We start from the raw sequence: 26,104 nt of genomic DNA on the forward strand, positions 1-26,104 counted from the left end.
CCTGGTTTCTCTCCTGGCAGGGGACAGAGCTGAACGATGACCGTACACCCTCCAACGCCACCGTCACCACCACCTTCAACATCCTGGTCATTGACCTCAACGACAACGCCCCCGAGTTCAACAGCTCCGAGTACAGCGTGGCCATCCCAGAGCTGGCCCAGGTGGGCTTTGCCCTTCCCCTCTTCATCCAGGTGCAGGACAAGGATGAGGTGAGATATGCCCTGCCACGGGAATTTTTGTTTCTCCTTTGCAGGGTAGCACTGGTGTGGTTTTGGGGGGTGCAGGGGAGATGGAGTCACTGGTGAGTCTGTGACGAGGTTCGAGGTTATGTCCTGACACCCACTTCTTCAGCTCTTACTGCTGGTGTTGCTCTGCTTGCTGGGTACCCCGAGTGCAGATTCCCTCCCCGGGGCCCAGGCACGGTACGAGCTTTAATACAGTCGGGATTGTACAGCCCCTGAGAGCCATAAAATAGGATTTTGTGGGATGCTGATTCCCGCCTGCTTCTGAGGGCTCTTGTCTGGCAGTGCTTTGCCAGTCTGGTTCAGAAAAGGAGGAGTTTTTCTGCTGGGCTCGCAGGGCACCTGCCAGGGGAGGGAAGGACAGGAGCTCTGGGCTCTCTGCCCCGGGAGGGACGGGTGCTGCCGCTGTCAGGGAGGGGGGAGGAGATGCCCACTAGCATGGGGAGGACTGGGATACCAGTTCATCACTGCAAACGAGCCAGGAGCATTGGAGGCTTGTTCCTCCCCCGTGTTAATGGAGCTCCCATTTGTCACGCGCCGATCCGTGCCGTGTTCAGGATTGCAGCGTTTTCCAGCCCTGGGCTCGCAGCCTTCAATTACTCTGATTATTTGACTTGTGCAGTTCACGTCTGGCTGCCTCTGTGTGCCAGTCCCCTCCAACCCCGCCACGCTGCCTGGTGTCTGCTTCAAACAAGTGCTGACACCTCATGGTGAGCTTTCCGAAATCCCTCAGAAAGGCTCTGGCTACAGGCTCCTGCAGCCCCTATTCCTCTTCAGGCTGAGCGGGAGATGAGGGGAATGGGTTTGTCAGAATAAATGGCATCATAAAATGGTTTGTGTTGGAAGGGAGCTGAAAGCTCATCTCATTCCAGCCCCCTGCCATGGGCAGGAGCACCTTCCACTAGACCAGGTTACTCCAAGCCCTGTCTAGGACCATGGCAAAACATCATCAGGATGTTTTCCTGGTGTTTCAGGTAAATGATGTGATAGCGCCAAGGAGTGGGAAACGGAACATCTCTGCCTGGCCCCCAAAATACCGGTGGGCCAATTAAAATGTGCATCTTTTAAGATGCCTTTGCTGGCAGAGATGATGGATTTGCTATTCGCCAGCCCTGGGTGGAGTTCACCCCGTCTTGTCAAACCACCCAGAAATCCCATTTTTTTTCACCTGAAGTGAATATGACACAGAACTAATAATCTACTTGTGACATGATGTCACTGTCCAGGAGTTATGAGTGCAGCCTGAAGAGGTGCAGATGAGCTATTAAGCTGATAAAGAGACTGTTTTTTCTTGAAAATGTCAATTGCTAATAAAGAAGATATGGATATGACAGATGCCTAGGATAGTTTCTGAATAGAGCCGCTGTCGTGCTTTCTGAGAGATGTCAGCAGATCCATTCTTGAAGGGCATTGTAACACTTCTGTTTGTGCCAGAAGGATGAAGTATCTGTCATTATTTCTGGTTAAAAGCTCATTTTACTGGAGTGACTCCCATTCAAGAATTCACTTTTCAGCCTTGCTAATTTTAAAATGGGAGAATAAAAAATAGCCTTGCCTTTCCCATCGCGCCAGCAAAAAATAGACACCATTCTTTTGATGTATTTCTTTAACTTCCTGAGATTTCCCCAAAAGAATTGGCTGAGATTTTTAAAACTGCTGAGAGAGGACCTCTTGCACTAAGGGAGTCTGAAGGAGTTTTACTGTACACGTCTTCAGAGACCACCATAATAGCACAGATTGCTTTGACCGTGGCATTATTTTCACTGACAAGAAGCAGAGGAGAGCTGATTCTTGGAATATCTGGAGGGTGGAAAGTTATAAGCAATTGGGTTTTTCTTTTCTGCATTATCCTGTGGTGGATCTTTCTTATATATTTGCAACTGGGTTAACCATCGAGGTAGCACTTGTGGGGGGGAAAAACCGGGGAGAAGATACTCAGGTTGTTGCAAATATGTATGTGAAATAGAAGTGGAGATGTGCCTCCAGCCAGGCTTGTTCTAGCACTTGCTTCCCAGACAGTGTATTTCTAGAGGTCTCAAGACCCCCAGACTTCCAGTAAAAAAGCTGGGGAAAGGGAAGGTAGTTGCCTGATGGTGATAGTTTGGATGCTCAAGTACCTCGTGAGAGTCATGAGGTTTTTATAAACCATCTGGATTTGAGGTAGCTGAGATGACACCGGGCTCTCTCGTGTCTCTGTGAGTGCAGAGGTGGAGGGATGTGTTGGCAAGGATCGAGGTCTTCAGGCAGGGATGTGACTGAGGACGTGGCTGACAGAAGCTATTTCAGCAGCACGGCCTTCATGCTGGAGATGACACGACTCATTTGTGTAAGAGGCAAGGGAAAACAGGAACAGAAGTATACACATCTCCAGGGAAAGCAGATAGATAAATAAATGAGAGCAGATGGGTTGAGACACAGGAAATCAAAGCTAGAGTCTTTGGGAAGATCACTTTGTTCAAGTTTTGTCTCCTGCCTCCCAACTCATGTCATGAAGTCCTGGCAGAATCTGGTTTCTTGGCAGATTGGTTTCTTTCTTGAGTCAAGCCACCCAGCCTTGTTCTGGCCCCTCCAGAAAATTCAACACTATTCTTTCAGCCCATGCCTGGACCTTGCCCTGGGCAGGGGTCCTGTAGAGTTGGGTGGTTTTGGGGAGCCTGCCTGTCATTGCACCCCAGTTGTGCCTGTGTAGAGCTGGGGAAAGGGGTGTCACTTGGCTCTGGCCCTTAAAACACACTGCACGGGCTGCCAAGGCTGCTAAACAAGGTTTTTCATAATCAGGCCCACATAGCCCTTTTTAATGGTGGGGGGTTTGATCTTTCTTTCTTCTGGTGTGTTTTGGACAAACTCAAATGATGACTTTTTGAAGGGGTTAGATTAAACGATTCAGCAAAGCACTTGAAAATGTATTTACGTGCCACACAAGACCATGCTTGAAAGCCTGTGCTTGGATTTACCTCTGTGTTTAAGTGCCTTTCTGGAGCCTGGCTGGCATTAACCTCTCAGACAAGGTGCCTAAACAGGGGCCTCCAAGGAGAAGCCCCTTCCTCTGAGTCCAGCCCTTGCAAACTCCCAGTTGCCACCCCCACCAAACGTGGTCATGGTCTTGTCCCAAGAGGAGCTGGCTGAGGGCACGAGGTGGGATGGGGAGCATCTCAAGAGGACGCATTTGGGTTGAGCTGATATGACCCCAGGCGTAGATTTCGGGTGCAGCCAAGAGGTGTTCAGCCAGGAGTGCTGGTTTTACCTTTTGCATTCTCTATGACTTACTGAAAACACTTCAGTGTAGGAGAAATCAGCACACAGGGTTTGCACGGGGTTTTGGATCCAGCCTTCTTGAGCAGCCTGGTCTTAATGGAAGGTGTCCCTGCCCATGGCAGGGGGGTTGGATTAGATGAGCTTTCAGGTCTCTTCCAACCCAAACCATTCTGGGGTTCTGTGAACCAAGAAAAAAGCATTTTTTCTGTGCAGCTGAGTTTCTCTCCCTGCCAGATAGAGAGCAGACCCTTGAAAACCTTTCCAAAGCCGTTTGAGAGCTGTTTATGAAAATCCATGCAAGTTTCCCAGTATTTAGGCTGAGCCTATACTCAGCTGGACACCTCAGAAGACCAGTGTGTGTAGACACTCCCAGGCTGGGGCTGGGCTCTCCTGTCATTCACATTGTGGTCGATCAGCAGGGACAAATAAATCCTGTGTATGAGACGGAAGATTAAAGCCTTGACTTATCTGCTTTTGCAGCAAGGTTTGTTTCCAGGCTGAGAACATGAGTCCCAAGCTGTGGAATAGTTTGATGTTAATTCAGAGGGCTCGTGCTCCTGGGCTGGCTGACGTGGGGGCACATGGATATCCTTTCTGGATATGCCGGATTTGTATACCTGGTGGCTTGATGCAGCATCTTAGGGTGAAGGCACGGGTTTGGCCATGCAGGAACAGCATCAGGGCATCCTTCAGGAAATCCCCGCTTCCCATGGCTGCGAGATCCATGGAGTTATGTTAAGGGAAGTGGCAATGTGCTTTCCCAGGGCACGGCAGGGAAACCAGCTCTTCCACCAGGCTTCCACTTGATTTTCCTCGGCACGGTTGAGCGAAGAGGAAGAAAAGGGCAGAGGCTGTCTGGGGCACCAGTATGATGGTCTGACATTTTAAAATAATTTTGAAACAATCCTTTAAAATAAGCATATTGAGGAAGACAAATGGGGAGTTTAAAATAAAGCAAAGCCAGGCCGCGGGCTCTTTGTTGCACAGAGCTCCCGGCGGAGACTCGCGTAGGGGCATCGTATGTGCCCATGCGTGTGCAGGTGCAATGTATGAATCACCCGGAGCATATATATGCATATGACAGGCACGAGCACTATAAATATGATCTACACAGCAAGGAACTGTAAAGGGGAATTGACGGCGCACGAGTATTCTCTCCCAAAAGTGCCAGCTGCCAGTCGGGCTGAATTAGATTTCACAGGGGTTTTTGCAATACATGGAATTCACCAGCAAATTACCCTTAAAGAGGGAAAATCAATCATTTGGAGCAGAGATAAGCTGAAGGCGAGGCAGCCTCAGATTGATCCCGTCTGTGCAGGCGTGTGTGGAATTCAGCAGATAACCTGGGGAGAGCAGGGAAGGAGAAAACTCCTCTGGAGGGAGGGAGAGAGAGGGCAGGAACTGAAGCTCAGGATGGACAGAAGGATGGGAGAGAAGGACTGCTGGAGTGGGGAGGAGGATCAGAAGGGTTGGGGAGCGTTTTGCTCCAGGCATCTTGCATTGCCCACCACCCCAGTGAGTTCCTTACGGATGCAGGGGACAAGCGCCCGTGCCCAGTGAGCCCTCAAAAGGGTTATTGGTGCTGGGTGGGCGATGGGTGCTTGGTGGGTGCTGGAAGCCCAAATTGCCTGGCAGGGCAGTGGGAGAGAGGCAGGCAATGCCAGAGAGGCTGTTCAGAGCACTTCAGTTAAATACCTTGAAGTAGGTGGAGAGAATAAACCCCTTTATGCCTTGTGTTTTCAAAGGAAGGATTTAAGCGCTATTTGTCTCTGACTCACTAGAACCAGGCATAAAGTATCCAAGCCCTACAAAAAGATACTAATTGCTATCAAAAAAGAAACAACTCTTCCCCCCCCCCTCCTTCCTTCTCCCCCACTTCTGAACTCTCAGCTCTTTCATTGCTTTGTGGACTTCCCAGAATGAGGGATATTAAAGTCTCCACAGCTTGTTGTAGGTAATAGCCTGTGCCTAGAAAGTGGCTGGGAGGAAAGCTGGAGTTGCACTGGATTTTGTGCTTCAGGAAGGCAGGGAAAAGCAAACTGCACTGAGCTAGGATGGAGGGAAGCAAAGGCAGCCCAGTACTGAGGGAGGGTGAAGAGGAGAAAACCGAGGATGCTTTTCCCCAATGTAACTGGCTTTGTGCTGAAAGTAATTGCAGGAAGTCAACCTACTGATGCACCTCAGTGATTTCAGGGGGTTGTTGTGGTTGTCTAGGGATTTGGGTTATTTTATTTTTTACTTTGTTTTCTTGTGTAGCCATTAGTAAGTGATGCTAAATACTTGCTTTGACTGTAGAAGGCTGAATAATTTCTGGAGCAAATTCTGGAGCCCCCAAGGTGGGCTCCCACGAGGAAGGGGCTGGGTGGGAGCCGGAGTGATGAATGAAGCCATTGGGGGACACTGGGTAAAAAAAAGCAGGGATAAAAATTATGATCCATCCAGTCCCAGCTGAAACAGCTGATGTGGCTGCCCCTGGCCTCCTGGTGGGAGAAGGGGTTTCCTGATCCATGGTGAACTGTGCCCTGTAAGTGCAGCTTGCAAGCTGGGAGAGCAGATTTTTGGCCACAATTCAGAGCAGGTGCACGAGCAGGTCCCTCACGATGCTTCACACCTCTGGAGGGACACCCATACCCACCTCCTGGCACCTCACAGCCTCCGCATCTGCCCTTGCCTGCCAGTCCTACCTGTGCCCGGGGTTATTCCTTCTGCTGCAGCCCCCTGGAATTTCAGAGGGATATTGGGCACGTGGGGCTGCCAAACAGGTCACAAATGGTTCAAAAATGAAGCTGCTCAGTCAGTGGTGTTTTTTTTGGGAGCGGGGTATCAGCATGAGGTTGATGCTGTCACTGTCAGCAGGGCCAGGGCGCGGCTCCCATTACACGCTCCGAGGAATACACAGGCGAAGAACAGAGTCGTAATTATGCCCCACTGCAGCTACAATTGTCTTTTAGCTGAATTGACATGAAATTTCCATCGGTTGCAGCGCCAGCTACGGCTGGGAGGAGGTTTGATTGCTGGGAAGGAGGCAGCGGGCAACAGCCTCGAGCCACAGCGAGGGCTGGCCCCACGTGCTGGCACGGGATGAGAGGAGCTGGAAAACGTGTGGCTGCAACCCGGCTCTGGGCAACAGCAAACTTCCCTCCAAACCCCATTCTTTTATGGCTCCATTTGTTTTGGATGGCGACAGGTTTATTATTGTAGGGTTGCTAAGCTTTGGCAGGCGGCTCCTTAATTTGTGGCTCTAAAAGAAGGGAGACGACCTTGTTTTCAGTGATAGGGGAAACACTGGAGCCATGCAGGAGCTGGTATGTCAGGGCATGGAAAGGGGAAGGAGCAGTAAAGCAGGTCATGCACTGATAGCACCCTGTGCATCCCATCCTCATCCTCAGCACTGCAGAGAGATGGTGCTTGGCTGTGATCGCTGCCCACCAGGACCTTTGAGAGCCTGGGGATGCAGGCTTGTTTTTCCTCTCCCAACCACATTTCAGATCCATTGTTTGCTCTGGGTGGCAGGAGTAGGTAGGAAGGGGTGAGGAAAATGTAAGCAGCTCCCCGTGGCTTCCTCTGGAGTGGGGGGGTCCTTGCTGTGAGCTGGGCTTAGCCAGTCCCTTCTGCTGGGCAGCTGATAACAATTTGAATATTCAGATTTGCTTTCAGGCATCCACAGGGGGCTCGCAGGCTCCGGGAACCAGGAGCAAGGAAAGCAGCATGGGGGCCAAAACAAAAAAATAAATAGCTGAAAAAATATATAAATGGCAACTCGCTGCAGCCCTCCCAAGAGGCAGCTGTATTCCCCTTCCCCAGACCTCACGTGGGGAGACTGAGGCACTCGAGGGGCTGCTAATTAGGGATGGTGGGTATCTGGAGGCTGATCTCCATCCCCAGCTGGAGGGGAATTAATCCACCCGGCTCTCTTCGTGCAAATACTTGGATTTCTTTTGATGTTTCAACTTTTATCTCATGCCTCCAACAAACTGGCTCTTCTCTGGCTTCCAAGAAAATCCCTTGCATCTCGCCGCCACAAAGGGTGCCTTCGTGTATTGCAGGGAGAGCACCAGGTCCTGGGAGAGATGCTGAGGGCTCAGCAGCAGAGCCAGGCAGAAATTCCTCAATAAAATGGCTTTTTGTCACTGGTTGAAAATGGTCATTTGTTGTAAATTGACGTCCTAAGGATAGAGTATGAAATAACGGCTTGGGGAGTAATGCTTCCTTCTGCCCATCCGCTGTATCCTCTGCTCCCTCCCTCCCAGGTGTATGTCCGAGGTGTCAGGAGCATCCTTCCCTTCCCAGCTTGGCAGCAAAACAGCTCAAGGAAGGTGCCAGTCTACCCTGAGACGCTCCCACCGTCCTCCAGCAGAGCATTGTTGGGCTCTGGGTTTTGTTGTGTGGCCCTGTGGGTGCCCTCAAGGGCTGCTCCTGCTGTGGGGCTCTGCTGGATGTGCTCAGCTTGCCCTCAGCTCCATGGATTGCATGGAGGTGTGGGAAGAAGAGCAGGCCAGGGATTCTGCTCATGTCGCCAGCTCTCAGCAGTCACACTTAGGCAGCTTTTGCTATTAGTGCCCCTTCGTGCATTTAATTGGCCCCTTTTTCTAATAGGAGGGAGGTCACTCGGGGAAAATGGGAAATTCATCTCTGGCAGCTTTCTGAGCTTGCTTTTCACGTGCTCTGCTGGCCTGTGCTTTGGGAAGGGTGCCGTGCCCAGAGCAGGGCTCCTAAAGTATGGGTATGGTGGTGGTCCTGCTGGTCTTGGGAGAGGAGGGGTTTTTCCAGCTCCCAGTTCGAGCTGTCTTACTGGAAAGAGCCTTCTGCATGGGAGAGGCACCCACATTGTGCCCCCAGCCCCAGGCAGTGAAATCCCAGTGTATGATACGCTGCGTAGTGTGTGGACCTTCAAACAGCAAAAGGGGCTTTCCCTTAGCTGTGTGCTGTGCTGGTTCATCCCAGGGGTACATTCCCATTCCTTTCATGTCCACGTGGATTTTGTATGAAACTCCAGCCTTCCTCTTTCCCTTTCTAGGGACCCAACAGCGTTTTCGAGGTTTACCTGGTGGGCAACAACTCCAACCACTTCATCATCTCGCCAACCTCCATCCAGGGGAAGGCGGACATCCGTGTCCGTGTGGCAGTGCCGCTGGACTTCGAGACCATTCCTCGCTATGAATTTTCAGTAAGTCTGCACCCCTGAGCTCTGTGGGGCATCCATAGTTTTCAGTGTGACCTAAGAGTGACCATTAACCACCGTCCTCTCTCTTCCAGTACTTGAAGGGGGCCTATAGGAAAAATGGGGACAAAATTTTTACCAGGGCCCATTGTGGTAGGACAAGGGGTGATGGCTTTAAGCTAAAAGAGGTTGGATGGGGCTCTGAGCAACCTGAAGATGTCCCTGCCTGTGGCAGGGGGATGGACTAGGTGGCCTTTAAAGGTCCCTCCCACCCCAAACCATTCTGTGATGATCCATACTGTGAAACTCTGTAGCACTGCAAAACAGCCAAAAAACTGGAAATTACAGTAAAGCAAAGAAGGAGGTGGGGAAGAGATGTGCTCTGCACCTTCTCTTTCCAACATCCAAAGGCTCAGCTGCAAGAGCTTAAGCAGAGCGGGGCCATAAAAGCTTTATAGAGCATAAAACTTTGTTTTAAGTGCACCTATCAGGTGCCAAAGCCCTCCCCATCCTCCTGCTCCAGCTTTGTTGGTGGATTGCCCTGAGCTGGCTCATCCAACTCCAGGGTGGGTAACTCTCCCAAGCCTCACAAACAGCATCTCCATCCCTGCCCTTTGCTTCCCGTCTCTGCCCAGCTCTTTGCGAACGAGAGCGTCCCGGACCACGTCGGCTTCGCGCGCGTGAAGATCAACCTCATCAACGAGAATGACAACCGCCCCGTTTTCAGCAAGGTGCTGTACAACGTCAGCCTCCTGGAGAACACCACCGTGGGCACCACTGTCCTCCAGGTCCACGTGAGTAGGAGCATCCTGGCTCTCTTTGCCGAGTCTTTGGTGCGCGCGTGTGGCTCCACGGTGTCCATCATCAAGGCACAGGCCGGGGAACCTGGTAAGGGAATGTTAGGAGATGCTGATGGTGGGGGTTTGGAGCAGATGTCTTGACTTTTCCTGTCCTCTGGAAGATGTGTATGTGGTTCCCACCACACCAGGAATTCAAAGAGAGTCCTACACTGCATCTCACGTGCAGATACTGCTCTCAGTGGTCATGGTCATGGTCTTGGTGATGGTTTTCTCACTGCTCTGTTTGGAAGCACCAAGTTCCTCAACCTAATAGAGGCCAGCTGAGCCAATGAAAGGGCAAAGGATGGAAAAAGAGGGGAATGGCTGTATCTGGCAGAGCGTGGTATGGCATGGCTGGCAGCAGAACAGTGGTGCAGAGGTGGAGGTGATAGCAGGGGGAGCATTTCCGTAGCGCTCATCCCTCCTGTGTGGGTTGGGTGGAAGCACCCAAAATCCTCATCAAGCAGACACATTTCCTAGTGCTTGAGAGCAGTGTCAGTCAGTATCAATGCCAGTGTGGAGCACAGCAAGAACCACAACAAAACCCTGTGCTGAAAAATGAGCGAAATAGGAATCAAGGCTCCTCTGGGATGGGGAATATCACAGCAGGGAGCACCAAAACCCCTGCTAGGCTTTGGGTGCAGGGTGTTAACAGTCTAGTTACTACCACTATCGTTAGTCATTGATGAGTTTGCTTGGCTCCCTCTCCAATGAATTTGCTCTGGCTGCCCTCCTGCCCCCCCGTTGCCCCCTTGCTCTCCTGAGACACAGGCCCTGCTCTCCCATCCGTGCAGGCATGATGATCCAGGGTATAAAGCCCTGACAAAAGAGTTGGGTGTGTGTGCCTGTGCATAAGTGTGTTTACTTTACAAACAGATGGTGTGAAACTGTATAGAGCCCCCGAGCTGTTCCCATCTGACAGTTATTAATATTTCAAGCAGATGTTTAGCTAGTCAGGCCGTCAGACACTAAACAATGAGATTGTTACTGCGGCTCCTCTTTCCCCAACTTCCAGCTATGCCAGCATTTCAGCGTGAACACAAAATGCCAGGAGTTGAATCTTCTATGATAAATCAGAATGGATGCAATTAGTGCTGAAATCCAAATTGCCCTCCCAGCTGATCCCAAACTTCCAACAACCCTCATAAAGTAGCAGCTCCTCCTGCTGTGGCCGCTTGCCTTTGAGCTGCAGCCCTCTGCTCGCTGCCACGGCACTGCCCGTCTGTGCCACATCTCTGCAACTGTCCCACGTGCCACAGACTAAAAGCCTGCTTTCCTTGCTAATGAATTCCTCCTTTTCTTTTTTTCCTTCTTTCCCACTTGCTTGAGAGCTCCTTCTGGATATTCCCCCGCAGGGGTTAGGGATGGGGATTTTGGGGAAAGCCTGGCCAGCCACATGGTGTGGGTGGACACTAATAGATGACAGCCTCTTGAAAGGGGACTTCTGTTGGCTCTCCCCTTTTTATGCTGCAAAAATGCTCCTTTGTGCAAATGAGTGCAGGTTTGGAGGTATGATGGGTTTCAAGGCGCTAAGGACAAATCAAGTGGCTTATGGTGTCGGGATGAACAGGGGAGTGTGTGGGCCAAGCACAGCTGGCTGGGCAGAGCAGTGCCTGCAGCACCTTCCTGGCGGGGAGGCAAGCAGCTAAAACCGTGGGAGCCAAGGCAATGGGAGATGGCTGGTCTTCTGCCCAGCCCATCATCCTGGGGAAGGAGGAGAAGTTGTTCCCAGAAGCCTCCAGGCTGTTTGCCCCTCCTCCAGTGAGTGCATCCCGACTAGTCCCCCTTGGCTGGGCATGATGGGGAGTGTGTAGGCGAGGGGAAAGGCGCTCGGCTTGGCCAGCCTGGAGGGGAAAGACAAAAAGAAAGAGCAAGCAGACTTCATTTGCGGTGACAAATGGCCATTCGTTTCTACAGCATTTCAGCTCCTAATGACAGTGACAGCAGAGAAACGTTGCCTGTTACACATATAAATCAACTGTAAAACAACCCGAAATGCAGGCAGCCAGCAGAGACCAGGAGCTGCTGCTTGCTCTCCACTCTCTGCCTTTTTCCCTGTACCCAGAGATGTGTGGGCTTGGTTCTGTGGCTTCCAGGGCAAACCTCTGTCACTTTCCTGGCACGGCACAGCCTTGTTTGCCCTCTGAGATTTTGTTTGCTCTTTGTTTTGCATTCCCTCCATCTCCCTGTCCATCCGTCTGTCTGTTTAATTCTGTCCCTAAAAGACATTTATCTTCTAGATACAGATAGTCATTTGCTTGCACGAGAACATCTGGAGTCCAGACTCCACAGAAACAGCTCCTGCCCCGTGCAGGGAGCCCACAATGTGCCCAAAGGCAGCCTTGCCTCCTGCTTCCATACTCTTGGAGCACAGGTCTTATGAGGAGCGTCTGAGGGAGCTGGGGGGGCTCAGCTTGGAGAAAAGGAGGCTCAGGGGGGACCTTCTGGCTCTGCAACTCCCTGACAAGGAGGATGGAGCTAGGTGGGGGTCAGGCTCTTCTCCCAGAAAACAAACCAACAGCACAAGAGGAAACGGCCTCAAGTTGCACCAGGGGAGGATTAGATTGGATAATTGGAAAAATTTCTTCACTGAAAAGGGTGGTCAGGCATTGGCACGGGCTGCCCAGGGAAATGTTAAAGAGCATAAAACATCCCTAGAAGTGTTCAAAAAACATGTAGATATTGCGCTCAGGGACATGCCAAGTGGTGGGCTCGGCAGGGCTGGGTTAATGGTTGGATTTGATGATCTTAAAGATCTCTTCCAACCTTAATTATTCCATGATTCTTTAGCTGTGTGATAAGTCCCTTAGGCCAGAGGTTCCTTGTGTGTTTGCTCTTGCAGAGACCAGTGTGAAGGGCTCCTTACTCCAGCCAAAGCTTCCAGGTAACATAAATCATGGCAACTTGGAGTCACATGTCTCTTGCAGCCCAATGGCTGAGCGGAGGGGCAAGCAACCTGTCCAGGGCTCTGCACTTATTAGTGGCCTCTCTCCAGGCAAACTTCTCTTTTTCCCTGCCCCAGACCCTGCTGTGCCAGGAAAAACCAGGCTGGCGAGGCTTGTAGATCCCATACAGCAGCAAACACCTTCTGTGAGGCTGGGGGTGAAGCAGGGAGGTGAGCAGAGCTCAGCCTGAAGATATGGGACGGTTCTGCCCCAGCTACCAACAGATATTGAAATACTATTTTTTTACTGAAACAACTGGCCATGAAGCCTTTTAATAACGTAACAGAAAAGGTCAGAGAAAGAATTTCACACTTCTTGAGCAAGCAGGCAGCCGGTATAACTTCATGCCTTCCAGGAACGAGGCAGCGAGAACATACACTGCACCCTGAATTAACTGGGGCTCTGACACCCCCACCAGGTGCTGCCTGCCTGGGAGGCTGGTGGCTTCTGATGGGTGCTGGCTTTCCTAATAGTGGGAGCAGGCTGGAAAGACGGACCCTGGAGAGGTGTGATGAGCAAGGGTGCCAGCTCTGGCATGGGGCAGAGGACTCAGACTCTGTGTGATAGGAAGCCCTGGGGAAGGACCCTGCCTGAGGGGGATGAATGGCCGTGGAATGGTTTGTGTTGGCAGGGACCTTAAAGGTCATTTAGTTCCAACCTCATTGTCATGGGCAGGGACACCTTCTGCTAATCCTTTAGTCCTTGAGTCCAGAGGCAAGAGAAGTCCCCAAGTATGTGTCCCCATGCTGCTGTTTCTCTCTGTCCTGCTCCAAACTCCCTCATTGCCGGCAGCAGGGAGAGTAGTATGAAAGTTTCACAACCCCCCATGCAGCACATCAGCTGAGACAGGAGAAAGGGAAGTCTCAGGGCCTCATTCCCAGTGGCTGTGAAGAGGACTGATGCTGGTCAGTCATCAGACCAAGTTGCTCAGGTCTCTGCTCCTTCCTTTCCCAGGGGTGGAGGGTTTGGAAGCCCAGGGTCCCCCGGGCTCGCATCCTGTGACCTCAGGTGGGGCTCCCTTGAAGAGCTTCTGTGGCCTGGGCAGGGGGAGAGGCACTGGACAGAATTTTCAGCCGTGAAGATTTTTTGGGCGGGAGAAGCTGTGTAAACATGGCTTTGCATCTGGGTTCACCAATACCCAGCCCAGCTTCCAGGGAGCTCCCCCAGCAGGGAGAGGAGGAGAGGGGTCCAGCGCAGGATCCCCCCTGTCCGTCGGGGGCTGCACCGGGGCTCTGGCACCAGCCGTGCCCCTCGCGTGCGATGGAGGATGCTCGGCTGGGGAGTTCAGGGAAGGTGTGACTGTGTGTTCACGCCTGTCACTGGGCCTGTGGCATCTCCAGGTCCTGCTGCACCACAGGGCTGGGGGTGTGAGTGCCATGACAGGGGAGCAGAGAGCACAGTGCCCCTCCAGAGCTGCCTTGGGACACTGCTGCTTTGCCAGCAGCTGCCACGAGCTTCCAAAAGCCAGGGACCTGCATGGGGGCGTAGGCACGTGCCTCGCTGCCCATTGCTGATGTATTTGTAGACCTGGAGGTAGGAATTAAGGGGCAGGAGGTCTCCTTAAGCTCCTCGTATGCTACAGATCTGCACAGCAAAGTCCTCCTGAAAAGCTCCGATAACCAAAATCATTAAAGCCCAAACAAACCAAGAGTAACTTGTTTTTGACACAACAATGCATTTGATTTGCCTTGAAGGGTCTGGAGAAAAATGGTTCTCCAGGGAAGTGTGGAAAGTAATCCTAGCTCCGTGATCCCTCCTCTCCGCTTTATTTGCCCCGGTCTGGCTTGGCTGCTCGGGCTGGGATCGGTGGCTGTGGGCTCCATCAACTGGCTGACAAGCAGCAGGGAGCTGGGGGGCTGCTGCGTGCCCCCTCCCTGCTCACCCTCCCTGGAAAATGGCTAGGATGAAGATGGAGGCTTGCAGGGAATGAATTACCCACTGCCCACCTTCAACAACCCCCCAAGGGGTTAATCTCCCAGCAGGCATTAATGCCTGCAGTTTCCAGTGCTCCCCAGCCAGCTTTTCCTTACTCTGGCCAGGTCAGGCATGGATCAGATGAGCCACTCTTTGAAAATCACATCAGCACCTCCCTGGGATGGTTGTGTAGCTCTTTGTCCCAGACCCTTGCTGAGGTAATGACTGCCTTCTCTCTGGAACCAACTCCCCACACATCCCTGGGAGGTTATGCTCCTTGCCTTGCCTTGGTCCTCCTTACCCTGAAGTAGCTCTGGTCTGGGATGGGGCTCATGACAACTACCCTCAAGAAGTCTGAAAGGGATGTGGAGACTTTGCAGAGCTTCGAAATATTTCCCCCCACACAGGACATTGTTGGGCAAGCTGCCAGTGGGCTTTCCAGAGTTATCTTTTGGAGACTCTCAGGAATAGTGTGAGCATCTCCAGCAGACCTCAGACTATAAACTACAGTGCCCAATTCAGCCATCAGGCATCGATTTTGGTGTCGGAATGATTTTCTGTATCTTGTGATATGCAACAGGGTGGGTAAAATAAGCACCGTATTCCCTCAGGGCTTGATAACCTGAATCTCTAAGGCAGCCTTGTGCTTAAAAAAACCCACTGCTTTCCCTTTTTTTTATGAAATTCGGATTATAATTTTCAGATTATTTGAGGGAGAGGGGGAAGAGGTGGTGTCTCTGTCTTTCTGGCAAATGCATTAGCCTCTGTATTCTTATATATGTGTGCATATATTATTTTATATATTTATATATGTACACTGGTTCACATTCCTGAGTAGTTCTTCTCCCCTACTTTCCATGGATTGTCCCCTCCCTGAACATCGTCCCTGACACATCCATTCACCTGAATTCTCATCTTCCCCCTCCCTGCCACTGCACTTCCTTGGGAGAAGCCTTGTTAGTAAGAACCTAATGAAGTAAATGCGCTAATTAACCTTCCGTTACTCTCCTCATTAAGTCAGCCTTTAATTTGGTTGGCAAAGTTCCTCCCCTTTACCACTCAGCTGTCAGTTTTCTCCCGCTTCTTCGATCTCTCTTTGGCCTCACGTCGGGGACGGGAAAATCGATCCCGGCCTGATTTTCTTTCCCCTTCTTTCCAGCCAGCTGTAAACGCCAGTCAACAAGAAAGTAATAATGTACTTTTCCCACCCTGGGAAGGAGAGTTGCAGACATCAATAAGCAGCTATTTAAAATGCAAATCGCTTTCTCAATCAGCTGTCAGCCTTTGAGTTTGGCAGGGGCGCGGTGATGATGCGGTTCCATGGGCTCCCACATCCCATTGTGGCACTTTGCAGCGGTCCCAGGGCTGCTTTGGGGTGCCCTGGAGAGTTGCATCCCTCTGGGTTTGTCCGACTGCGAGTCCTGACGTGGGTGGGATGGGGCTTTGCAAACCTGTGGGCTTCCTCTGGTTGCTCTCAGGACTCACCCCACCCCGCGTCCCTCCATCTCTTTGGCCAAGGGCACTCACCAACCCCTCACATCTGTGTGTTGTTTCTTGGTGATCTCCAAAGCTTTTCTTTCCCCTTCTTCCTGGAGAAAAAAGGAATGCAGGGGGCAGAAACAGTTGGAAATTAAAGGCGGTAATAGAGGCTGTAGCTCTGAGGTGCTGGTGGGTGAGGGGCTGTGCCAAGGGGCTCACCCTGAGCTCTGTTTCTCTCTCACATGGGGGATGGTGGCTGTGTGGACCAGCCTCAAGACTTACACTGCTCCCAGTTTTGGGAATGTTGCATGGGGTACAGAGCATAGCCAGTGAGAGCAGGGAGTAAGGTGGGGAAATACCTTGTAAATCAATGGATGGATGAAAAGGCTTCTAGGGATGAGCATACTCACAGCTTCTGTGGGGAATCAGGTGGGAGACAAACCACACCCTGCCCCGTTGTGGCACCTGGGGTGTTCTCCCAGCGTTAGGACTGGAGAGTGGTGCAGCCCATCATCTCAGGTGGTCTGCAGGACAGCTTTCCCTGATGCTGCCATGAGGATGGCACAGGGCTTCTCAATCTTTTCCAGTGGACTGACTGTTTAAATTTTGCACAGAGGATTGAGTTTGCTCTGCAGGAAGTCACCTACCCCACCTATGTCAAGAGTAACTTGCACCTCCTTTGCCTTCTCGCATGGGTTAGGGGAGCACAGGCTGGTCAAACATTGGGAGGACTCTCAGGTATGTCCCCATCCTCTCCTTCTGCTTTAAGTGAATGGAAAATGTCTCAGAAAGCCTTGCTGGAGAGGGGGAATGACAGACAGGTGGTAATGTGCAGACTGCCAGTCAAGTGTCCAGGGCAGGCTGTGTGTTACAGAGGCTGAAGCACGGGGAGAGGATATTTAGGAAGTCAGGGGGGCATTCAGAGGGCACTGGTGGGAATATGAAGGCATGGCTCAGCAGCAGCTTAGTGGAGGCTGGAGAACTCACAGTTGGACATTTCTGATGTCCCCCAAGCCTGGACTTTGTCCCTCCTTCCAGCCCTTCTCCCTTACCCTGGTCCACACCGCTCTCCCTCCCAGTCAGCATCTTAATTGATCTTGTTGTTCTCAATCCCCCCCTGAGTATTCTGTCTCCAGCTGTGCTTAAACAGAACAAAATCTCTTCCAATTTCCCTGCCGCTTAAAAGAAAATTGAATCCTTTATCTGCCAGAGGAGAGGGAAACTGCAAACACACGAAACAGTGAAGAGTTAAATAATCAAAGCAGACGATCCCAAATTGCCTGGAAAGTTAAACATGAATGGCTTGTCTTCTTCCTGGGTGCTTCTGGGGTTTTTACAAGTATAAAAAGATGCTTGCACTCCTTGTTCCTGTTAAATATTCTTATCAATCCTGCTCTGTAACTAAAGGGAAGGGGAGGAGGGAGTTACCAGTAGCAGTGTGATTGACGGATCTGAAGTCTTCGTCTTTCTGTCAGGGCCCAGTGCTCTTTGGCTGTGTTTATCTCTTTAATCTAAATATCAATCCATAAGACCGAAATGGGGTGGAATAGGAATCATGACAGCCCAGGCGTTGAGGAGAGAGAGAGACACTTACTGCAGCTTGTGCAGCCGCTCCCTGTCCTGATGGAGCTGTCAGGAGAAATGCACAGCCAAGGCACAGAGGTGGGAAAACAACACAAAACCACAGCCTGTGCCCTCTGCTCCTTCCCCATCCCCCCCCCAAAAAAAAGCCAATTCAGCCCCTGAGATGGGAAAGAAAATCAGGGAGCAAATGCACACTTGCTGCTGTCCAAATTGCATCCTACAAAGCACAAGCCAAGCAGCAGGATTGTCCCCACACTTCCCAGTGTTCCCAGTAGGAGGTGGGGTTGGATATTTTTCCTTTGTTGCTGGCTTTACCTGGTGATGTGGGAGGTGGCTGGGAGTTAAAGGGAGAATTTTTCCCCCAAGGTGATGCTTTCTGCCGTGTGAACACCCCGACTCACACCTCCTTCTCAGCAGTCCCTGTAGGGCAATTGCCATCTTCACCTCGATACATTCTCTCCCACCCACAAAGTTCCAACAGAGCAAATGCTCCTGGGATTTTAATCTGTTTCCCAACCTGGCTTCCTCCATGCCCTCCCAAAACATCCAAGGCTCTGTTTCCTCAAGCAAAGGGCTCCCGTGGGAATCAGCACCCAGCAGGTGCCATTGGCTGAGTGATGCTGTGACAGAGACAATGTCACCCCTGGACAGATGACCTTGTGCAGCCCCTGGTGATGCTGGTAGGCTGCTGTTGGGGTCTTAAGGGGAGGGCAATTTACCTGAGCCTGTTTGGGAACCCTGAGATATGTAAATCCACCTCCTGAGATCCCTTGCATCATCCAGAGGCCACTTGTGTCCCAGGCCATAGGTTCTGCTGGATCTTCCTGTGGCTGGCTGCTGTGTCCTAGAAGCAAACCTCTGTTATCTCTGGTCACAGGAGTAAAGCTGAGGCTCTCCATCCCCTAAGATAGCCTTGGGAAGTGGCTGTTGACTGACTGACTGAGACTCAGGTGTAGTTTCCAGGTCCAGGGAAGTGAGGATGTTGTCTTTTTGTTACACGTCAGCCTATGGCTTCTGGATCACAGTTTTCCAAGGTGCATCCGCATTGCTCTCTCCAGGAAAGCCTCTGCGTGGCAGGGATATGTTTTGGTCTTGCTCTTCTTTGCTGAGAAATAAAATCCCACTCTCCAGCTGGATTTGCTTCACTCTCAGAGCAACCATGGGCTGCATCCAGCTCCAAGGAGAATTTCCTTCATTCCAGCTGGACAACAGTTGAGCTTCGCTCTTCCCTTTGTCCACACTGGGATTCAAGATGTTCATGTCCATCTCCAGGCAAGGACCTGTTTGGCTCTTTCCTCCTCCTTTTTTTTATCCTCCCTCTCCCTGCTGGGCCCCAGGCAATGCCCCTCACCTGGATGAGATGGAGTTGCAGATGGTAGGTGGTGTGACTGGCTTCCCGGAGCTCTTGCAAATACTTTAGAGATCATTGAGGATTTATATTTCCTCCGCTGGACTTTGACCTTAATTTCTTCCATTTTGCTGGGCTGTAAAATTCATTAGAGACCCAACAGCAAAGTGATTGAGATGTCAAGCCAGGCAATTGTGTGGTTATTTAATCGCTCAGATGTGCCGCTTGCCATTTGGGTGGACAACAGGAGAATATGAAATCAATACGGTTCATTAGTGGGGGACTTGAGCCCAGCTCCAGCACCGAGCTCCAGTAAAACCCACTGAGGCGGGCATCTAAATGGTCTTGGTGTCACCAGGGAAAACCCACGCTGGAGAAGCCTGTTCCTCTCACTTTTGAGCCATATCCCGTCCCCTCGTGTTTTAAACCCTGGTCTCCAGCCATCCCAACAGCCTGGCTGCAGTAAATCACTCCCCACTAAATCATGGCTGCCCAGGCAAGTGTTAACCTCGCCTGCGTGGAGCTGATGTTGCAGGGAATGCTGTTATAAAACACAATCAAGGAGGCTCTTGTTTTCCCTGGTGGCTGGCAGAAGAGGTGGGGAAAAGCTCTGCCATTCCCAGGGGGGTTGATTGACTATTTTTCCCCCCCAGCCAGGTTCAGTGCAGCCCTCTGGGGTCATTAACACCGATTGAGCTCCCTGGCTCGGTGCGTGGTTTGGAGCTGCTGGGGAAGTGGTGGCAGCGGCAGTACCCCGGCACTGCCTTGATTCCCCACTCCCACCTCCCTCTTTCCCAGCTAATCACGCTGCTGGGCTCCGGCACGGCGATGCCAGCCATCCACCGGCTCTGCTCCTGCCTGATTGCCACCTCCCACGGGGCAGCGTCTCTTTAAAAGCCTGGGAAAGAGCATGGCCGGGGCAGGCAACACTGACAAAAGAGCTGTTTTCCAACTAAGGTCATTCCATAATACCTCTAAGTAGGTTTTCCTTTGGTTTCCTGTCCCGGTTTTGCAGCCCAGCGATTGTGTCTCACAGAAGGTCTTGGCCCTTCACGTTTCTCTCCCCCAGATCACAAATAGAATTCCAGTCCTGGTGGATGCCAGCAGTTAGCTGTTATTCCCCTGGGACCTGAAGGTTGCATTTGGGAAGGGATGTTTGGATGATTGCCTGGTTAGCACACACAGGTTTTGGTGCCTCCAAAAACCAGTACGATTCCAGGCTATGGCTCCGCACCCTGGGATTCTGGTACCGCCCTCTGAGGAGCACATGGCTGCCCAGTTAGCCCCAAGGAACCCCTAGAAAACCAACAAAAAGTAGGAAGCAGGTGGGAATCCTCCTTCTATTTGCTTTCCTAAGCCCCAGGCATTTTGCTGGAGCAGCGGTGCCTTGGTCTCAAAGCCAGGGGAGCAGGCAGGGACCAGCCTCACGCCCGGTCACTCTGGTACCCTGACAGCTTTTTGACGTCCTGTAATTGCTTTCCTGCAACGACTCTTTTAAGCAGAGAGCTCCTGGCCAAAGCAATTTGCTCCCCATCAATTTTTATTTCCTGCTTTGTGCATGTGAGGGAGGGGAGGGAAAACAAAGAGAGTGAAGAAGAACAAACAGAGCTGGGACCTGCTCCGGCAGATCCGCACCGAGGGAAAGGTGGGGAAGGGTTTGGCTTCTTTGGTGCCAGCAGAGCCATCTTCAGCCAGACAGGACATCATCATTCCAATTGCTCACCCCTGCAACCAACTTCCAGCTGCTCATCCCTGTCTGACAGTTTTGGGGGGAGGACTGCTATCCCAGGGGCTCCATGGGGGATCTGAGCCACCTTGAAAGGCTCTTCTTGATTCTTTAAGCCCTTCCCCACTCCTCCTGCCGTGCTCCCTGAAGCTGCTGTGAGTAGAGTTAATCTCCAGCAGTTTAAGGAGTCGTTGAGTGGGGCTGGCGGATGATGAATGTCGAAACCATTACCGGGCGAAGCTCCGTGGAGCTGTTTAAAACTGAATTCTCCCATGTAAATTTCTGCTCCATCAATCCTGATGACATGTCAAACATTGCTATTGTTTCCCGAACAAATTGGACGACATGCCCTTTCCTGCAGATTTGCCCACGAGAGCAGAACCGCTCACCAGCTCCTCGCTTTTGTCTCCGGCTCTGCCGGCCCCCGAGCCGGAGGGGAAGGGTGGATGTGATGGCCCATGGTGGGACAAAAGGGAGGCATCCAAAATATTTGAGCTTGAGGGATGGAGATGGACAGAGAACTGGGCTGTGGATATTTTTGTGTGATTCATGTGCTGAGTGCCCACACTGCAGCTCAGTAAATTAATCCTTTGGGTTATCCAGGCTTCCTCTTCTTGCCACTCTCCCAGAGTTTAGCTGCACAAATGTGGGATTTTTTAGAAATGGTCTGCGCCGGTGACAGCTCATAAAAGTAGAGATGTGGACCTGCGTTTTCATCCTGCCCTTTTGCAGGCTCCAGTGGGCAAATCCCGCTTTAATATTCTGGGCAGAAGAGGAGCAGCGGTAAAAGCCATTTGATTGCCTCTCCAGGTGGAACCCCGGGAAACTTCCAGCCAGATGCCTTTCCTCCCCCAGCTGTGGGGATGGATGTGTGCATGCTGGGGGGGAAAACCAGTCAGTGATGGGGAAAAGCCATGGGAAAACAGCTGGTACCCAGGGACTGCCATCAGCTTGGTGGGATTTGGGGTGTTCTGCAGGCGTGTGCTCCCTGGGAGCCCTTGGCATCACTTTGCAAAGGGAGTGCATGTCGCCTCCCCAGGGTTTCGAGCATCTGAGCATCTCTTTTTACCCTCAGAGGGAAAAAAGCCTGGTAATGCAGAAACAAGCATAGATCCCAAATTAAATATGCTGAGCGTGCATCGTTTGGCTTTTTGCATGTTCCCTGTCACGCTCAACTAACCTGCTCCGCTGCCCAGCATTATCTCCATGATGTTCAGCTGCCAGGAAAGCCATCCAGCCAGCAGCACCTTCCACCTCCCTCGGTGTAAATCAGGGTCATTAATTAGCCCAGCTGGTGAGGTGGAGGGTGAGGCAGGGTCAGGCTGCCCACCCCCCTGGCTCCTCGGGAGAAGGTTGCTTTGCCTCGCTGGCACCTTTGGCATCACCACAGCTTGTGGTCCAGCCGCCCTCCTGGCTCCCCCCCCCCAGGGCTCTCATTTGGAGCGCCTCCATGCTAACCTTCTTTTAACCTTCCTCCTTCCCTATCTTTTTTTTTTTCCCCATCAGAAGAAAATTACACTTTCCCAGTGTTGTCTGTCACTGCAATAAGCACTTACAAGTGCAATTGTAGGGGGCCAAATGAAGGGAATTTGTTTTGCCCGTGCTTTGTGGTACTGTCAAGCCCCCTGTAAATCATTATCTCATCAACAGCCCATCCAGGTGCATGGAAAATGCTTTTCTGGGCTTTGCTCTCGCACCAGACACTTAGGAATTAATGGGACCGAGGGATGCACAGAGGTTGTGGGCATGGAAGTAATGGATAGGAAAAATCTTGGCTGAGAGGTTGAGGGCTGGCTCATACCAGGCGATGCTGAGGGTGCTCAAGGCACTCAAGGATTCTGGGGAAAGAGGCCCCAAAAAAGGGGCTGGTGGCAGATGTTAGGATGGGGGATTAACACCAGTACGAGTTGGCTGAGGGATGCTAGGACAGGCAGATGGTGGGTTGACCCCTCTTCTCTCCAGGTGTTTCCATATGGAAATGTTGCCCGGGTCTGCCTGGGTTGGAGCACCTTCATATGTGTCTTGTGAGGGGGGAGATGCACCCCAGAGGGACTCGTCCTCCAGGAGAGGGTGCTGCTCACTCTCTGGGCATCTCTCCAGGCAGATTTGGGCAGGCTTTTTCCATTTTACCAAACACAATTCAGTGTACGTGGAAAGGAAATCACATCTTGGCAGTGGAGGGGAAAATCAGCGAAATCAGTAGGCCTGGAAGGCTGGATCCGCCAGTGCACCCTTCGGCTGGTGTAAAGCAACAGGATTTCACTGCTTGGGCTGGGAAGACCTTTGGGGACAAAAACTTAAATAATCCTGTCTGGTTTTCATGCCTTTTCTTCTTTGTCATCCCGTGGTGTGGCAGGTAAGCAGCACATGGGGGTAAAGCCGTGCTCAAGCTCCTACTCTGCTGTCAAGGGTAATCAAGGCCATCGATAAATCAGGAAGGTTTCAAGAACAGGCTGTGTTCCATGCCACTCCTAAAATACAGCCTTTTGCTGGTATCTGGACATAAAATGCGTCTTTGACCCTGCTTTTTCACAGACCTGTTGGTCTCTGAGTAATCCAGACAGGACTCAATTTAGAAAATATACTGGGGTAGAAGAAGGATATTTTGGGGCTTGCATTCCACTTCCCTCACCTAAAAATAAAATTTTCTGCTCCATTTTCCTGCTGCCGCTCATGCATATTTTATACATTCATTAGAGCAAAGACTTTAAAACACACATAAATCTTGCCTTGCTCATCCAGAGCTGACACAGGGAGTTGTGCACGCCTTCCCCACAAGGAGTTGCTCTCTTAGCCGTGACCAGCCTGCTCCTGCTCCGGCAGCTGCCGGGGAAGTACGTGCATCCTGCAACATCCCAAGCCATCCTGAGCCATCCACGGGGATGCAGCAGATTACACCCCTGAAAGGGTTGTCCTCGTGGAAATCAAGGTTGAAATCCCTTTCCTTGCCTTTCCAGGTCTGTATTTTAGCCTGGGGGGGGGGGGAATTTTGAAGCAGAATGGGTGTTTATTCCTCTCCCTGCAGCCTCAGGTGCCAGCCTGGAATGCACAAGATGTGGGGTCCCAGCTCTTTGCCTTCACAGGGACAGGATGGGTGGCCCTCAGGAGTTACCCATGGAGACCTTTATTTCACATGTGCTTTCCAGCTTAGCTTAGTGTGCAAGTAAGTGTAACATTTCCCACTGCCAAAGGTTTTTGGACCAATGCTGAGAGATGCGGATGGAGGGCTGTTAGCTGGAGTAGGCTGGGAGTCAGGGATGAGCAGGATAACCCAGGGGAGTGCAAGCAGCTCCAGCCCTGCAGCTTTTGGAAAATAAATGGCAACACACAAGGTCTGCACTGGTGTGTGTAATGCAACATTTCCATGAATACCTTCATTTATTACTTAACTTTTATCTTTTTCAGGCAACTGACAATGACGTGGGCACGTATGGGAAAGTCAGTTATTTTTTCAGCGATGACCCTGACCGGTAAGTGTGACTGACTGGCATGACTTGGATCCTCCCACATCCTCTTCTAGCCTCACTAGGAAGTCACAGGGCAATTAAGGGCCTTGGTTATGTCCTACCTGCAAGATGCCCCATGAAACCCTCTCTTTGCTGTATCCCAGAGGGGTGAGTTAACTTCAGCACATACCTTGTGCTCTGCATATTTACTTGCCTTGCTAAATGGGGACCTACCAGCATCAGCATTGCTTGAGACCAATAAATAAGTTTGCAGTGAGTTGCTGGCCCTGGGGCACCACTTATGACCCACTTGTGGTGGGCAGTTGGGGGCAGCACGTGGGCTGCCCAGCAGAAAGGATTTGAAGGCCTCTGCACCCTTCTTCTCTGCCTGTAGAGCAACACTGAGGGTTTTGCCTCCACTAGCTGCAATGAGCTCCTGAAGATGCCCTGGGACCTCATATCCCTTGGAAGAAAGTCATGAACTTCACCCATTGCCATGCAGGCTGTCAGGCTGCTGCCACCCCACCTCTCTATCTCCAGCGTGTGGTCACCAGGGCTTTTCACCCCTCCTCTCCTGTCCCCTCAGTTTCTCCCTGGACAAGGACACGGGTGTAATCCTGCTGACGGCTCGGCTGGACTTTGAGACCACGCAGCGCTACACCCTGACCGTCATCGCGCGGGACGGCGGCGGGGAGGAGACAACAGGACGCGTCAGGATCAACGTTCTCGACGTCAACGACAACGTCCCCACCTTCCAGAAGGAGGCATACCTGGGGGCCCTGCGGGAGAACGAGCCCTCCATCACCCAGGTGGTCCGGCTCCGGGTGAGGGACTCAAGTGGCTCCTCCGCTTGGGATGCGCAGTGGGGAGACAGGAGCGGGTTAGAGTCATGGGATGGTTTGGGTTGGAAGGGACCTTAAAGCTCATCTCGTTCCACCCCCTGCCGTGGGCAGGGACACCTCCCACTGTCCCAGGTTTCTCAAAGCCCCGTCCAACCTGGCCTTGAACACTTCCAGGGATGGGGCAGCCACAGCTTCTCTGGGCAACCTATGCCAGGGCCTCCCCACCCTCACAGGGAACAATTTCTGCCCAATATCTAATCTAAATCTCCCTCTGTCAGTTTAATATGATCAGTGCCTGTGATGGGCTTAACAAACATTTTCCAAAGCAGGTCCCAGCAACTGGTTTCTTTCTGGGGTGAGAGAAGCAGGAGAGAGGAGGCTGGTTTACAGACCCCCTCGGGGCCCCTGATGAGCACATCTTCCTCCATCACTTCCACTCTCCTTGGGCCCGACCTGCATCTCCCATCCCCTAGGCTCTCTCCTGTCACACGGCCCTGGCACAGCTCCCATGCTCACGTTCTCCCTCTGCTCACGCCCCAGGCATCCGACGAGGACTCCCCTCCCAACAACCAGATCACGTACAGCATCGTGCAGGCGTCTGCCTTCCGCGACTACTTTGACATCACGGTGTCGGAAGGGTACGGAGGTAAGCCCTGGTCCAGCACCACAGTGCCACTGATGAGCAGCAGCACCTTGGGCTCACAGCCCCACAAGCTGTCATGCCAGAAACCTTTAGGAAGCTGCTCCAGCAGTTCCTCTGCTTGTTCTGACCTCACCTGCAGCACAGTCTTTTGGAGCAGGACTTGAGCTGAGCCGCTGTGGAGCCGTGTTTCCATGGGTGCACAGCTCGCTCCAGGTCATGCCAGTGCAAGGAACTCAGTGATGCCCAGTGCTCGTGATTTTGGGGCATTGCCCCCTCAAACAGCCACTGCTGGCCCTGGGGAGGTGATGTGGATGGGCCACCCCCTGAGCATGCCCGTCATCCTGCTCAGTGCATGAAGACCCTCCTGACTGCCCCACTTTGCATCCTTCCAGTGATCAGCGTGAACCACCCCCTCGACTACGAGCAGGTGGCCAATGGGGTCATCTACCTGACTGTGATGGCCAAGGATGCTGGAAAACCACCCCTCAACAGCACCGTCCCCGTCACCATCGAGGTGTTTGTAAGTACAGCACTCGACATGCCTCTCATGGTTTCCCTGCAATTCCTCTGTAGCAGTGCTGTTAATTCATCAATAACCCAACAAGACTATCCCACCCCATGGATGTGTGTGCGTGGATTGTGGTTACATGTGTCTTATATGCCATGTGGTTACATGCCAT

At 51.9% G+C, this 26,104-nt stretch overlaps 1 protein-coding gene across 1 annotated transcript in view; it reads left to right on the forward strand.

Annotated features, from left to right (window-relative positions):
• The window catches only part of CDH23 (cadherin related 23), a 193,692-nt gene that overhangs the window by 107,246 nt on the left and 60,342 nt on the right, over window positions 1-26,104 (forward strand). The window contains exons 11-17 of the mRNA XM_027693012.1: window positions 21-209; window positions 8,515-8,664; window positions 9,294-9,452; window positions 23,899-23,963; window positions 24,526-24,763; window positions 25,322-25,427; window positions 25,817-25,944. Of these exons, the coding sequence (XP_027548813.1) occupies window positions 21-209; window positions 8,515-8,664; window positions 9,294-9,452; window positions 23,899-23,963; window positions 24,526-24,763; window positions 25,322-25,427; window positions 25,817-25,944 (1,035 nt within the window). The remainder of the gene's footprint in view (window positions 1-20; window positions 210-8,514; window positions 8,665-9,293; window positions 9,453-23,898; window positions 23,964-24,525; window positions 24,764-25,321; window positions 25,428-25,816; window positions 25,945-26,104) is intronic.

The sequence above is a fragment of the Neopelma chrysocephalum genome, unplaced genomic scaffold (assembly GCF_003984885.1).
Source record: "Neopelma chrysocephalum unplaced genomic scaffold, ASM398488v2 Primary Assembly neopelma1_89, whole genome shotgun sequence".
NCBI lineage: Eukaryota > Metazoa > Chordata > Aves > Passeriformes > Pipridae > Neopelma > Neopelma chrysocephalum.